We start from the raw sequence: 16,146 nt of genomic DNA on the forward strand, positions 1-16,146 counted from the left end.
AAACCAGAACTGGGCATTTGGGTGACGTGAGGGGATCCGGGGCCATGTGCTGGCAGATGAGATCTTGTCACGAGAGGAAATGAGCGAGCTCTGCACCATATCTATAAGGGATGCAATTTAATAAAGCTGGGATAAATTGAAGACAGATAACTTTACATTACACGTTCTGAGAGTGAAAGTAATTATTTGCAGGAAGGCAATAACAAGAGCACTTTAAAAGTCTCTTCTAGAGATGTTTAAGATTAGGAAGCATGGACAATGTTAAGAATTTAATGGACGTGAAAGATGCCCAAGCTTTTCTGTATATGAAAATATCAGGATACGGAAGAATACATATTAAATGATCACAACTAGGTAGGGAAACTTCCTAGCAAAAAGACTGGAAAGAAATATACCAAGAGTTTAACAGTTCTTACCATCTATTGGAGGATCAGTGCATATCATTATGCATCTTTCTGTATTTTATTTTTTTACATTTCTAATAGTTTACATAAATATATTTATAATCAACAAATACAACTTTAAAATACATATAGATACACACAGTCTGTCTTAGTTTAGGTGTTTGTCCTCTCTAGATACTGTCAACATTTTCATGACACTTTTTCCACGGGCAAGAAATATCTGTCCCAGAAACACAGAAGACTGTTAATCCTTCCACTTCGTTAATTTAGTTTTGTCTTTCTGATTTATTAGGTCTGTGTGATAACACTGTTGTAACTTATTCTGGATCTATTATTTGGCACTAAATACTTCTTGCACGCTATATTTGTTCAAATAAGTTACAATTCTAGTGAGAATTCCTCATCTCTTATTTTACTAGGTGATTCTATTACAGGTATTCTTAATAGTGAAGTATTTCACAAAGCAAACATTTTACCTCTCAGGTTGTTTAGGTGTAATGAATATATGAAAAGAAAAAGTGAATCTACTGTTCCCAGGGTGCCGTGGTTTAATTATATTTTTACGTAATGCCTTTGTCTCATTGTTCTTCTGTTCTCAAAGCTACTGTAACTCAGCAAGCCTTTGCTGAGTGATTACTGTGAGCAAGTTTCTGCTCAGAGTTTCAAAATCTTTATGTTTCCACATGGCAGATAAACAAAAGATTTTTTTTCCAAATTAATCCAAGTTAAAAATTCAGAGTTCTTATTGGAGATCCTAGGTAATCTGGAAAGTAAGACAATAATCAAATGCTATGCTATTCCCACTCCTGTTCTTGTTTCCCCTCATTTGGTTACTTTCATCCAAAGTCCTACTTGGCTTTTCTATGTGTATTTTAGGTTTGATGTCATATTAATGAATATTAATAATATTTACTTTATATGCCTCCTTGCTCTAGAGCCGTAGTCTCCAGGTAATTCAGATTTCTGGACTTTAGCTCAGCCCATACTTCTGGGAAAACACCCTTGCAGGTGTTTGTTTTGAAAGCTCCCTGCAGTAAAAGCAGCCAGGCTCAGACGGTTACATTAAAGGATTTTGCTCATCTATCTTATCCATAAACCAGGGGTTTTCTATCCTTGGCAGTCTCTGGAGAGCTTTTAAAAATTGCAGATGCCTGGACCAAGGCCAATTATATTGCAATATTGGAAGAGCAGGAGTAGGGGAGGTGGAATGACTGGATATTAGTGTTTTTTTCCCCCAAGTGTTGCAGGTGATTTCTAATGTAGAGTGAGATTTGGTAACGACTGCACTAGCCTGTGAGTAACTGGGACCAGAAATGCTGCGTCTTTTTGTCTTGATTTGTCTTCATTTGGTTGAAATCTAATAGAATTCCTGGTATTGCTGTTTCATGAAAGTTCATCAAATGGGTGAGGGGCTAGACACCCCCTGTTGTGTTCGCCCAGCCCTGCACCCTGAATGGCGCGAAGACGGGCTGGTTCTAGGTTTAGTCATGTTGGTCTTCGTTCTCTTAGCACAGGTGCAGCAGTGAACAGCAGCGAGAGTCTCCCTCCGTCCTCGTCCGTCAACGACATCTCCTCCATGTCCACCGACCAGACCCTGGCGTCCGACACTGACAGCAGCCTGGAGGCCTCGGCAGGACCCCTGGGTTGTTGCAGGTGACTAGCCGCCTGCCTGCGAAACCCAGCGTTCTTCAGGAGATGACGTGATGGAGCACACACACGCACACGCACACACTCACGCACACACGCAACACCGAGCAAACGGCAAGGGAGAGCATCCAAGCCTAAAATTGAAACCAGTCTTTCAGCCTGCTTCTTCCCCAGAGTCCTGTATTGCAGCTAAGCTCAAACGCATATTTAACTTCTAGTTGCTCTTGCTTTGGTCTTCTCCCAACGGCGCTTACTACAGAGAGCAAACCAGACACAATTAGGGAAGCCTTTTCCGTAAAGTGTAATTCTAATGGCTGCAAAACCAGCAACCTGTAACTGCCCTCTCGAATGGCATGACAAGGTGTGCAGTGGCCCCGTCCAGCATGTGTGTGTCTCTATCTTGCATCTACCTGCTCCTGCGGCCTAGTCAGATGGATGTAGACACAGATCCGCATGCGTCTGTATTCACACGGCACCACTTACTTAGAGATGCTACTGTCAGTGTCCTCAGGGCTCTCCCGAGACACCGTGCACCGGGGTACCACCTGGTCCATTTCATGTGATCTATTACTCTGACATAAACCCATCTGTAATATATTGCCAGTATATAAGCTGTTTAGTTTGTTAATTGATTAAGCTGTATGTCTTATAAGAAAACATGTAAAGGGGGAAAACATGGGGGGAGTGAGCTCTCTTGGGCCCTCGGAGATGTAGCTTCCAAATCTGAACTGATTAAATGGCACCTGTGTACCAATCTGTAGAAAGAACATATTTGATGCTTATGTAAGGTGTGGGGGGAGGGGACAAGAGTTTTCAGGCACCACGTGGTTTGGCTTCTAGAAGGCAGGTGTGAGTAGAAGCTGGGGGTCTCTCCTGTGACAGCAGACAGCGGGAGAGACCAGAGAGTAGTGTTGCAACGTGGACTAAGATAGAAACAAGATTGTTACCCAGACATTAGTAGACACCGACATCCGTATTTTAGAGAGTTGACCCCATTTGTCATTTCCAAATTATCTGTCTCAACGGGAGGCTACTGGAGAAAGTGGCAGGTGGCAAGGCAGGGTCACTGTGTACATATCTGATGGCAAGAGTCTCTCCCCAGAACTGAGCGGAATTGCCTCCGTATGGTTTCCTTCAACAGAAGAAATGAGCCTACCTAGAGGACTTTCAGATTGTCCATTGTGTTTTCCACTTGTGGTCCCCTTCCCAAGTTCATACCCTGCCAAAGTTTTATTTTTGAGAAAAAGTATTACTTTTCTCTTCTGGAATAAAAAAAAAAAGTAATTAATAAAAATAAAAAACCCCCAAAGCACAGGGTGATCCTCAGGTTAGCATTTGAAAACAGCTCCAGAGACGTTGTCATTCCTCAGGGTTTCCCTGGCCCCTTCATGTGGCTGGTGTTTCGTGTCCATTTGTTTCTTTTCATAAGCTGGAACAATCGAAGAAGGGCTGACCATCTGAGCTTCGTGGTGCCGTGGCTATGAGAGCGATAACCCTGCCCATAGTCACTGCTGCTGCGCGGCTTTAGCAATATGAGTTTGTCTTAAAAGCCATGAAACTTTAATGTCAGTGTCTAGCAAAAATCTCCTGAATTTAGGTTAAATTAAATGAAAATGCTTTTCTGTGCACTTAAGGAGGCACTGTGAAACACCTTGGCCATCCACAAGTGAATGCCAAGGTGACTTCTCAGCAATAATAGGTCCCAGGCACGGGCTTCCCTCCTCACTGGCTCTGGGGAAGTGTCCATCACAGTTATTCGCACTCGGACCGTTTCGGTGCTCACCAGTGTGGTGATATTTCACCCGAGGAGGAAGCGAGACGCAGGAAACCCACGGTTGACGAGTGTGACGTGACTGGCGAATGGAGTCCCCCCGTAAACGAGAATGCCCGTGCGCTGGAAACTGCCTTAAATACAGCGACAGGGAAGCTCTGTCTCTCTCCAAGCAATAGAGCCGACAGGGGACTGCCACCCCGCACCACCCCCATGTCAGCAGTGCCACCACCGGCCCTGGGATTCAGGACAAAAGGCTATTTGTTTAAGACGCAGAGAAAAACATTGGCTTGTGCAGCTTGTCCCGTGGAATAGAAATGGCCCCGTTTCTCTCTGTCTCGCTGCCATTCTCTTTGGTTAATCTTGCAGACAACCTGATTTTCAAAAACGCCTCCTCATTCACATGTGTTCCCTCACTTTTCTTTCTGTCACATTCCTGTTTTTTTTTTTCCCCTCTGTCTCCCTAATTCTTTACTCATCTCCTCTCTCTGTCCTCTTCCCTTGATGTATCTGTGGCCTCTCTACTCCCGGCTTTCTGCCACGTGGGACCAAGTGCAGAGAGGAGGCAGCTGCTTGAAAGAGAGCCACGGGGGGAGTTTCATCAGCCCCATGTGCCATCACGAGGCACAAGGGTGTCTCCAGCCAGCATCTTAGCAGCACTTGACAGTTAGACTCTCTCTCACGTCTGCAGAAGTGGTGACTTTTTTTCTTTCCTCACTCAGATTAAACCAGGCAAGAACTAGACAGTGCCCTTCCCCTGCTACTGCCGCCTTCCTGAAGCTCAGCTAGTGTTGCGTTTCTTGCTGTGTGGCTCTTGAGAGCTGATTACCCACAGCCAGGTCCTCCTTGTGGACAAGAAAATAAATTGGAACAAACCCCTTGGATTAAAGTATCATTTACAGACAGAGGTAAGGCCTTGGCCCCCGGACTTCTTGCAGGATCGATTTTGCCAGGTGATGGAAGCAAGACAGGCGATGGAATAACAAAGAATAACTCCAAAAGCTCTAAAAGAATGACTCTAAAAGCCCACCAGTCCTTCACCGTCTTAGGTAAATCTTTAGCATGGTGATTATGTTATTATCAAATTTGCAGAATATATCATATTCTGCATCGAGTCTTTTTTTTTTCTATTACCTCATATTATGGGGGTACAGATATTGTTAGGGTTACATATCTAGCCCCTGCGCCCCCTCCCCCACCCCGCTATGCCAGAGCTTCTAGCGTGCCCAGCCTCCAGGCGGTGCACACCGCACCCCCCGTGTAAGTGCGCACCCTTCCCCTCCTCCCCCTTCCCCCTGCCCACTTCCCGAGAACAGTTTTTTTTAAGACATTTTGGTTACAATGTATATCTTTACCTCTCCCTAAAAAGGGATAGAGGTAATCCCTTCCCCCCCCACAATGCTCGCCACATCCCTAAGATGTGGGTCTCCCCCCCACAGTCCCTGTTGAACTCTACCGTTTTTTGAGCACCATAGTTTTAGCCAGTCAGCACCAATTCGATGGCGAGTAGATGTGTAGCCCATTTTCCAGATCTTGTGTCGTCTCGCTTTGTATTACGGGCTTAAGCTTAATCCAAGCATTTGGAGATACCTCAAACAGCTAGAAATAGAAATACCAGTCGACCCAGCAATAGCATTGTTGGGCATCTGCCCAAAAGAGCATAAGTCACTCTATTTATTATAAAGACATCCGCACCAGAATGTTTATGGCTGCATCGAGTCTTACTTTCTTAAAAAAAAATACTGAATATTTCTTCTGTAGTCACCTGTTGCTTCCCAAGAACATTCTTACTTTTCAGGCAGGGAATTGTCAAGTCATCTGGACAATATTCCTGGAAAGGGCAAAGGCCCTGCCTGGGGTTGGGTCTCATTTTGGAGCATGAAGTTGGCACTCTGAGAGCCCAACCTTCTGTCACTTCCTCTAGGGCACTCGGTTTAGCAGTGATCTTTAACGAACCGTTTTGCCGTATTTCATAGGAGGGATGGCTGTGTACCCAGGTGCAGGGAGAATTTGATTGCTGTGAGGGTCAGGCGAACCACCACCATTTCAGCTCTGTTTTTGCTATTTTTATGTGCATTTTGTGGGTCAGTGTGTTCATTTTTATAAAAAGTGGTAGATACATTGGCCTTACAACAGAATTTCTTCTTGTGGGATAAAAACCGATAATAATCTTTCATCTTCAAGAATCTGATGACTGAGCTTTGTAGGAATGTACCCCACAGCTGGGCCCGGCCACTTCCCGCCAGCTGGGGGAAGCCACCTAACCGGAGGCTGAGGAGCTGGGTAGTTCGGCTCCATCTGTTATCGTTATCAGCAAAATATTGTCTAAAGATACTGATAACACGTGACTAGTCAATCTGAACATTGTCCTTGGCAAATGGAACAAGTAGAATAGATGAGAATATGTGAGTCCTTTTATGACCTTTCAGGGGAAGAAAAATAAGCAAAACTAATTTCTTTTTTGAATTTTAAATATTCACTGCAAAACCTAAATTATTCAAAATCTATTTCTACTTGAATCTCTTTACATATGAAAATCCACATCTTATGCTCTGTAAGGCATGGTGTCACCCGTATTTGCTGAAAAACACATCTTCTACAGCTCAGAGAGAGGAGTGAAATGGCTCTAGGAATTTTTGATCCCGGCCACCTTAGGTTGCACTCACAAGTCCACACACACATCTTAATTATGAGAGTCCAACACTTTCCACAGATAACACTAAACCAAGCAGGGAAACTTTCTGTAAAAACAACAAAAAAGTTACAATGTAAATAGTTATATTAGTTATTTTCCTTGTGATTAAACTATAGGATTTTGTTATTTCTTTTGGAACTTAGTTCTCTGTCTGAAAATGGTTCACCTATTTCTTTGGTCAATCAAACTGAAGTAAGGGGGCTTCTTGTTTATATATAGATTCCTGTATATTTAACTTTTGAGTATGTGGGACCAATGGCCAGTATATATTCTACTAGAGACGAATCTCCCAAACCTTATCTGGGATAATCTGTTCACCTTGCCATGTCCATCTTGCAATGAGACCTAACTTGCACCTGCCTGCTATTTTGCATGATTGGACTCCAAAGACTATACCAATAATGGGAATTGTCCTGTGTCATTGTTATAAAATGGACTTAACGCACACACACATGCACACACACAGTCACCTACCTGCACCCTTGCAGTTCTAGGAAAACCCTGGAAGGCAAAACCACGTGCGGCCAGTTTCTTGGCAAGGTCTTAGCTGTGAGAACTAAAGTCAGCCAGCCCAGCCCGATGGATAAAATGCAATCTCAACGGTGTTTAAAAAGGACTTGAAATCGTTCAAATCATTTCTGTGTTCTTTCTCACACTCTTTCATTCCTGTTTTTTTTTTTTTTTTACCCCTTTATTTCCAAAATGTCTGTGGAACAAGAGGATGAATTGGGGGAGAACTTTGGCTTCTTTGACTCTTTGTAGGTGGATGCTGAATTGATATATTGTGATTTCTGTTTCTTATGGATCATTAAAGTCAGAGGAAATCTGCTTCCCTTAACATAAAACCAAATCCAAACCCAGACTTTGTTGGAGTTCGCCTGTTGACAATGGTTATTCTGCTGCTCGTTGTCTTGGGTTGCGTGTGCTCGCGGCACCTGCGAGAGGTCTCGCGTGATTGCATTTTGACGCCCGCTGAAAGAAACTTGTCCATGGTCTGATTGTGCCAGGGAATAAATAAGAAATAAGGATGGACCTACTTTCTCACCCTGGGTCAAGAGTGTGTGATGTGAATGTGACCACGTAGAATGCTGTTTTCATTGGAAACTGGTTTCTTCTAAAAAGTGACTTTTATTTCTGTCTGCAGATACCAGCTGTATAGCTTTAATTCAGTAAGTTTCCTTTAAGGCATGAAACCAATGAAGGAAAAAAGATCATTTCCTGGGAGCATTAGGTGAGTAGAATAGGGTTAAACGTCCTAGGTTAATTATCAAATTCCTAATCACTTTAATTATATTCCAAGAGAAAAGGCAAAAGCCTTTTTTTTTTTTTTGTCTACATAGTAGCCAACTTCAATATCTAAAACTCCTCGGAGAATTGAAAAATATGATTTTGTGGCTTGATGAGGAGGTCACTACACTTGCATTAGATTACCTGGCAGTGTCTGAATGATGTTGAGAAGCGGCCCTTCTAATTCTGTAAACCACGTTTTACCTAACCAATTAACTACTAGAAAGCCTGGAAGATAAACATACTTACTCTTCTGAGTTATCACATTTATCCTTTCATTTATTTTCTGTTGGAAAATAGAAACCAACGGCCTTTCATTATCTCTGGGATTACTTCTGTTCTAACTTAAATCACAGATTTAAATTTAAATCTCTTTAAAAAATAAGCTTAAAAAGTGGTCAGTCCTAGGCACCTGCAACTACCCACAATAGTAAGAAGGGAAATTGAATTCCACAAGAAGATTGTTCATGCAGAGAAAGGGGCAGAAGGAGCATTGGTGCCTTCCTGATGCCATAAAGGGCTAGCAAATACTTGGTAATTTTGACCCAGTTTGCAGTGAGAAGAAAAAAGGGGTCTTGGATATTACTTTGCTTGCAGGTTCTTATGAAGCAACCAGCTGTGAAGGATGAGTCTATCTGCTCGATGTCGGCCCTGGGTGGTGGCCAAGGTCGAGGTTTCTGACATTACCAATTCGTCGGAATGGAGGTGTGTGCTGGTAGCGTGCCTTCCTCCAAGGGTCTTGAAAGGCGTGCGTGGGAGACACTGCCCGTGGTGAAACACGCCGAACTCCCGCCGTCTCAGATACCCTCCTGTCGGGAACCACTGAAAACACGCTGTGGGGGTTACATTTCTCAGACGCGCGGAACGCCATGACACAGACACAAGTTAAACACCCTTTGAAGTTTACCACACTCTTTATGTCATCTTAAGTACATTCATATCCTGGTATAAAACCCAACACAAAATAAGTCTAAGATGTAATTTAAGGGATTCAAATTTCACTCCATGGAGCAGGTGGTTTTATTTCCTCATCATAGAATTCACAGTAATGTCCTTCACCTGGTCTTGTCTGGCATCTTTCTGTTTAACCAATAGTCCGGATTGTTTGCAGCTGAAAAGTAGATACAAAATGTTGTTCTTCCCTGAGCAAGAGCGAGACCCCGTCTCTACTAAAAATAGAAAAATTAGCCGGGCGTGGTGGCACATGCCTGTAGTCCCAGCCACTCGGGAGGCTGAGGCAGGAGGATTGCTTGAGCCCAGGAGTTTGAGGTTGCTGTGAGCTAGGCTGACGCCACAGCACTCACTCTAGCCCGGGCAACAGAGTGAGACTCTGTCTCCAAAAAAAAAAAAAAAAAGAAAGAAAGAAAAGAAAAAAGAAAACAACAACAAATAAAGCAAAAACAAAGCAAAATGTTATTCATCTAAAAAATCCTTCACTCTCTACCTAGAAGGGTGTCTCACACATAATTTACCTTCCATTAACCCTTGTAAAACCATGTTCATGAAAATATTGTCTATGAACAATTTTATAAAAAAATCAATTTTTATAATGCAAATAATTGACACGAACCAAGGGAACTCATAACATTAAAGCATTTCTTCAATAAAAGGAAGATTTTCAAAAAGCAACTGCCTCTTCCTTAATGTTAATATATTGAAAACTTGCATTTGGCATAAATCAAGTTCTAAGAAGATAGCTCTGAATTTCTAGTTTAACTTCTGAGCTACATTATAAAGCAGTTCGTTAATTCGCTCCAAAAACATTTATTGAATACCTCTGTGTAGGAGACAAATCTGTTATGGCCTTTACCCTCAAAAATTCAGAGTTAATAAATCCTTGCTTAAAAATAAGCAGTTAAAGCAAAATTACTTTATCTCACTTATTTACTTTTTTAAAAAATAATAACGTGTTTTAATTAGTGGTATGCCTTGAATGAGTCCGTTTAATTATTTGCTTAAAGCAATGAAACAAGAAATTTGTTTCTTTCAATGTTCTCATTTCGTCTAATAGTATGTAAGTACACTTCATGAATCATAGTAAGACAATTCTGGACATTTTCCATTACACTGTGGGAGATGAAACCATTTTTAAAATTTATATTTAAAAACCCCCCGATGGGTGTTTGTCCCTGGTTATGGAAGGTTTGCTGTTATACCCATCTCCTCTGGGAGCCATCGAGGCTGGACGCTGAGCTCGTTGTTCTTTGGACACACCACCTGCAAATCAACAAACGACAGCACAACCGGTGCTGGAGTCTCTTGGCAGTGACAGTCTTCTGACGAAGCCAGACCTCTGAAATGTGTTCGGTCTGTTGGTGACTGCTGGAGCCCTAAAATAATGTAGAATTTGGATATTTTTTTATTTTCTGTTAAAAGATCCAACTCAGAACATGCCTGAACATCTGATCCTGAACATTGAGCTGTAGACATTCACTCACTGATTCATGCCACGGATATTTGTTGGGCCCGTCCATCTTCCAGACTGTCGTAGGTCCACGCAGCTGTGATGAATTCAGCAAACTTCCTGCCTCCATGTAGTCTACGCTGGAGAGAGGGGTTTGAACCCAGGTCTCCGATTCCAAAAGCTCATGCGTATTTTTTTCTGTGGTGTGGTTCTTCTGATCAGGTTGCAGCTCCACGGTGTGAAGAACATGGGTTTGTGGCCAGCCTCACATTCTTTAACGCTGTCCTGAATTTTCAAGGTGACATAATTATGTCAATAATATCAACTATTCTACCTGGGAAAGATCTAATTTTTTTTTTTTTTTGAGGGAGATTCCAGCTTGTGGATAAATAAACAGGAATGAGTATTTAATTCCACTTAGAGTTTTTAGTCATTTCATAATGTTGCATGTAAAATCCATGTTTCAGTGCGCCTGAGGTGACAGGCAATTCTACTTGAAATGTTCCCCAAAGGACGCCCCACCACACAGTGGGACTAGCGGAACACAGTAGGCCCAACACCCAGAAGCAAACCCTTTCTCTTGAAGTTATAGTTTAAGATTCATTTTAATTACCTAAATAATTTTAATTAATGTAAGATGAAGCAAATGAACTCTTGATGCCTCCTAATTACTTTCTCATTTCTAATTCATTCTTATGTTAATTTGCAGTTGATTTTTTTTTTCTAGGCTTTTAGCTGAACTAATGGAAATCAGCTGAACATGGTGCTCCTGGTTTTCATCCACTGGAGGTCATTATGACTGAGGTAGATAATTAAAATTGACAGTGGGATCCCTCAGATATCAAAGGCTGAATAACACAGTGTGTGTGTGTGCGCACGCGCGTGTATATGTTCTCATTCAAAAAAATTATTGTTACTCTTTGTGCTGACACTCTATTTGGCATAAGGCATAGAGAGGGGGGATTTAAGATCCATAAGATCAAATCCCTTGAGAAGCTCCATTGATGAGCAGAGCTATCAGTGGGGCCAAGTGGCAGGCAGTGGGGTAGGCGCGTTGCCACCTTTCAGCACTGCGACGTCCCGACCGTGTGCGGGTTATCGTCTCCATTTTACAGAGAGGTCAGAGGCCGTCAGTGACCTGTCCGTGCCGTGCGCCTCGCGCAAGGCGTATTGAGATGCATATCCGAGTCTGGATGGCTCTCAGTTTTCTGCCATTTCCACCCCGCCATGCCTTCTTCTAAAATGCTTCGTATTTGGTGAAGAAAATAGACAGATGTGGGAAAGGTTAAAAGGAGATGTGTGCAAATTGTAAAGCACGAAAGGCAAATGACTCTGAGATTCTAGGAAGTTTCCTGGAGGAACTGACATTGATTTGCTCCTTTTAACCACCTCGGTCCGGGGCTCACCGGCCCGACGCCTCGCCCACACCGGCGCTCACAGCCGCACGTGGCCTGTGCTGCGCATTGACGGCCAGTCCGTTTTGCTCTTGTGTGGTGAGGAAAGCTTTAAAGCACTGAGAGCTTGTTTTACTTTACAGCTTTGTCATGTAAATCGAAATAGGTAACATATACATATATGTTTTCATTACGTTATTTTTAAGTGTTCACAATTTTATTTTGATAAATGAAAAATTAGAAAAGTCATATCACGGCTGTCAGCTAAAGTCGCTGTGGCGTTCATCTGTGGCTCGTACCGAAGTGGTTAAAAAGGCATAGATGGGATAGTCTAATTGGTGAGAGAATTTAAGAATGAAGAGGAAGGCAGAGTAAGAAAAAATAAGAGTTAACGTTTATGGAGTCCTTCCTGTATACTAGCTGCTGTGCTCGGCCTAGCACGAGCTATCTTATTAAGACCACATCACGAGTCCGTGGGAGCAGCATTTTTATTATTCCAATCGCATTGTGCAGAGGGAAAAGTTATGCATTGGAGGTTCAGTAACAGCTGGAAAATTGTAGACAATTTGAACCCAAGCAGTTGGACTGCATAACATTTATTTTATTCCTGTTGCATTATTACTTTCTGGGTGAGTCTGAGGTTTTCATTAATTAAGATAGGGGATGGAAAAAGATGAAAAGGTGTAGAGGGAGAGTTATTGAGATCAATTTTGCACATTGTGAGTTTGAATTTCCTGTGGGATATCCACGTGGAAGTAATTGATTAAATAACTGGAAAGTGGACCTGAAGATAAAGAGGTTATCGCTACATAGTTACTGCTTGATACCAAACGACCACACCACGCTTGCTCAGCGTGCAGGTAGAAACAAAAGCAGGACAGTGACAAGAGTGACTGCTATCAAGACCATGTCCCCCTTGAAAATAAACACACACAAACTTACAACCTTGAAACAACACAAACTCCATGAACTCAAGTATATAGTCTTTATTTCCAATTATGCCTTTTGTGGCTTTTTTGTTATAGTATGAAGAATTGTTCTTCCAAAACTCTAGCTCCAGAGAGCCTTGGGTTTTTCTAAAAAGTTAGCATTACTGATGTTCACATTTGTCAAAATTGGACCTTCAAACATTCATGATTTAAAATTATTGTGAATGAACATGTTTTTAACAGGGAAGGATGATATTGTCAAAATTCAAAGCAAAATAGTTTGTTTCCTCCAAACTTTTCTCTTCCTCCTTCTGGTCCTCCTCCCAAACTGCATGTCCCACCCCCACCCGCCATCCTCCTCTTGCTGCAAGCCACTTTCCCAGCTATGGTGCAGAAAGAACCCCAGATTGCAACAGCCTTAGTGAGAGGAAAATGTCACCGTATGGTACACACTGTAGCAGTTTCACTGAGAGGGACACGGTGATGCCACGCCATTGCTGGTATTCCCAAGTGCAACTGCTGAGGGGCAGGGAGAGGTTTCAGGTGGGGGACAGGTGCTCCTACAGGCATGGGTTAAACGTGTTGTTTCCCAACTTCCCAACCGCAGGAAGAATTCCTCTAATACCCATCTAGCAGTCAGGACACGGCGATTCAAGGCATGGCTGGTAAAATGCCATTCTGTACCATTTTTCCCCTGTAAGGAGCTTCCTGCATAGAAGATACACATCCAAGGGTCTGGCAGTGCAGGCAGGGGGCTCGAGGTGGGGGCTTTTCTTACGCAGCTTCAAAATTTCTACATCCAATCATCTCACAACAAAGCTGAGAAGTGCCAAGGGAAGAAGAACTGAAAGAGCAGTTCAAAGGCTCCTGGTGATTCTACTGTATTTTATAAAACTATTTACATCTCTCTTTTTGGTCATGGCAAGGTCAATCGGCACAAATAGCACAGCCACAAAGTATCTTTCTTTTGATTTTAATAATTCATCTTATATATATCTCTATATATTTATATTTCTGCTTATCTTCATTTCTTCAGCAAAAAGGGAAATAAAAATATTGATCTATAAAATAAGCTGATGATAACACAATGCCAAAAATAGCTCATGTTAAGTGCAAGAGGTGAAGCTTGAAAGCAAGCTAAATTGCAACAACGTATCGATTTAACATTTTAAATACAAGACTTGCAATAAAATAATTCTTGCAATATGCTTCTCATTTTTAGTTTATGGTTTAAAAACTACTCTATATACACATATCCAGTTGTAACACTTGACAGTAGCATTATGAGGCATGATATAACTTTGGTACACATCGCGGCTATGGATGGTTGATGTCTGGAAATGGACTTTAGAGCTCTGTACAGCCAGGTGACCAGCCACCCGATCCCATGTACCATCCCACCACAGTCCCCAGAGTTCTGCCCCGGCCTTCGGAGACAGCGGGGGAGCAGGCTCACTGGATCCATATTGTGTTTCCTCGCTCCGTTCTCCTGGGCTCCACCGTCAGCTCCCCAAACGTGGAAAAGAACTGCTCCATTTCCTTCTGTAGCATGTCATTTCTTTTCTCAGCGTCTTCTTTTGCTCGCTCAGCATTTCGCATTTTGATTTCTATCATTGTAAACTTTTTCCTCTCTTGATCTAGTTCATCGTGGAGGCTCATCATTTCCGTTTCCAAAGTCAAGTTTCGTTGTTCTAAGCTACAAAGGATGAGGGGGGAAGTAAGAGACAAAGTGGTTTTATTCACTTGAAATGCGGAGTACCAATGTTTTCTAAACTCTCAACAATGCTTAGAAACTGGGAGTAAAGCCCTTCTAAATCAGTAAAACAAGGTCTGGTGATTTAAAAGGCGTAATTACAACCATTTTAGTAATTAGGCCCCCAGCGCTGAGCCGTCATTTAATAGTGAATGAATGAACGTCAGCAAGGAAAAGAAGCAGGAGAGAGCTCAACCCAGAAAGCTTCCTTAATATTTATGTAGACTTGACTTTACTAAACGAAAGGGGGAAAGTCTGATAAAGTTGGAAGAAAGAGAGGGAGATCACATTTGCTTTCTATCAGAGGAAAAATACTGCTAGAAAAACGACACTGCTGGATCAAGTCACTGCTAAAAATGGGCTTTCCTGGAGCAGATAGAGTCCCGCTGCATAACAGGGTAGCAAAAGTAGGCAGCTAGCCTTGGCAACAGAGGTAAAGACTGCCTGTGTTAAATAAGCGCTCCGCCTGGTATTTTGCAAAAATGGACCCATCCAAGTAGGCTCCTGTCCCCAACTTGCACCACTTCCCAAGCTGTTAATCTATCTTAGGATATAGGCACTTTATATCGCTATAAATTGATAGGCTATATTCTTTTGGATAATTGTAGAGTTGTAGGTTAGTAACCTCTTTAAAAACAGAGAGCGTGTTTTCTCATGACCACAAAAATCCAAAACATACACATATATTGTTTTAAAAAAGAGTATTAAATACTTGTTTAGTATAACATGTATCTTGGTAATGGCTGGCTTTTTAATTTCTTCTATTCTGAGCTAAAGTCCCATGAGGCTCATTCAGGTTTACCATACTACTTAAATCTGAAAGGCTAATATGTGTCTAGCTCTCAGAAATCTGATTTTGTTCTCACAATTTTAAAATTAAAATCTCAATTATTTTTCTGTTTTGAAAAATGAGCCCCCTTATGTTGATATTTCATCCAGATAATAAGAATACTTAAAAATGAATCTAACTTCCCTTTTTAAGCAACTAGAACTGTATATTCTGTATTCCTACGCAGTTTAGAAGGCTATTTTAAACATATAATCACATTTTTATATAGGAATCTGGTTGCCACCTGGAATTATTCTACAATATATATCCTCTTTGCCTTCTAAAACCATTTTAACGCCAAAAATGTTGGAAGAAACTGAAGCTTAAATACTAAGAAAGAAAACCCTTATAAAACAATAATGATACATTTGTACATTTCAGGCACTTGCACGAAACTTCCAGGAATCTGAAGGACTGAGCTGAATACAGAAGGAATCCTCTCTAATACAAACAAATAAAAATGCTGGAAACATATATAAGAAATATATTTTAAAAGTACTTAATCAAGGTTAATATAGATAAAATAAAACAGCTTCAGGTATCAAAGCAAAGGAAGAAACTCAAACATGGAACAGTCGGCAGAAGCACATAATGGGCATTGGACAGATGCCCCAGAGGCTGGGCTAGGTCTTCCTCTTCCACATGGGGCAGAAGATGAGGCCTCGGGATAAGAAAGGCATAGAGTTAAAAGTGATTCAACTGAGGCTTTGAAACATCAACTGTCCTTTCAAAAAAGGGACTACAAAGTCTGTAGTCATGGGCTTGGGGAAGTAGCAGAATTGATTCAGCAGAAGAGAGAATTAATAAACCACAAAACAGTCTGAGAAAAATTACCCAGAAAGCCTCACAAAATGATGATAGAAATTTACTGTGAGAAAGAGAAGTTAGCAGAGATAGAGGGCAGATTAAGAAGGTCCAACATGTCTTAATAAGGGTTCTATAAAGAGAAAATTGAGAAAGTAGGGAAGATGAAAGAGACAAAAAGGTGATAGATAAAAATATTCCAGAATTGAAAAAGATGTATCTTCAGATC

At 41.7% G+C, this 16,146-nt stretch overlaps 2 protein-coding genes across 13 annotated transcripts in view; one reads left to right on the plus strand and one right to left on the minus strand.

Annotated features, from left to right (window-relative positions):
• Nucleotides 1–2,818, plus strand: part of MAPK10 (mitogen-activated protein kinase 10) — a 311,726-nt gene extending 308,908 nt beyond the window's left edge. For all 8 annotated transcript variants that reach the window (XM_075998722.1, XM_012752063.3, XM_012752068.3 and 5 more), the window contains one exon: nucleotides 1,919–2,818. In XM_075998722.1, coding sequence (XP_075854837.1) covers nucleotides 1,919–2,061 — 143 coding nt within the window. In that variant the 3' untranslated portion in view covers nucleotides 2,062–2,818. The remainder of the gene's footprint in view (nucleotides 1–1,918) is intronic.
• A 9,746-nt stretch (nucleotides 2,819–12,564) lies between these two features.
• Nucleotides 12,565–16,146, minus strand: part of ARHGAP24 (Rho GTPase activating protein 24) — a 342,652-nt gene continuing 339,070 nt past the window's right edge. For all 5 annotated transcript variants that reach the window (XM_012770911.2, XM_012770915.3, XM_012770916.2 and 2 more), the window contains one exon: nucleotides 12,565–14,227. In XM_012770911.2, coding sequence (XP_012626365.1) covers nucleotides 13,984–14,227 — 244 coding nt within the window. In that variant the 3' untranslated portion in view covers nucleotides 12,565–13,983. The remainder of the gene's footprint in view (nucleotides 14,228–16,146) is intronic.

The sequence above is a fragment of the Microcebus murinus genome, chromosome 29 (assembly GCF_040939455.1).
Source record: "Microcebus murinus isolate Inina chromosome 29, M.murinus_Inina_mat1.0, whole genome shotgun sequence".
Classification (NCBI taxonomy): domain Eukaryota; kingdom Metazoa; phylum Chordata; class Mammalia; order Primates; family Cheirogaleidae; genus Microcebus; species Microcebus murinus.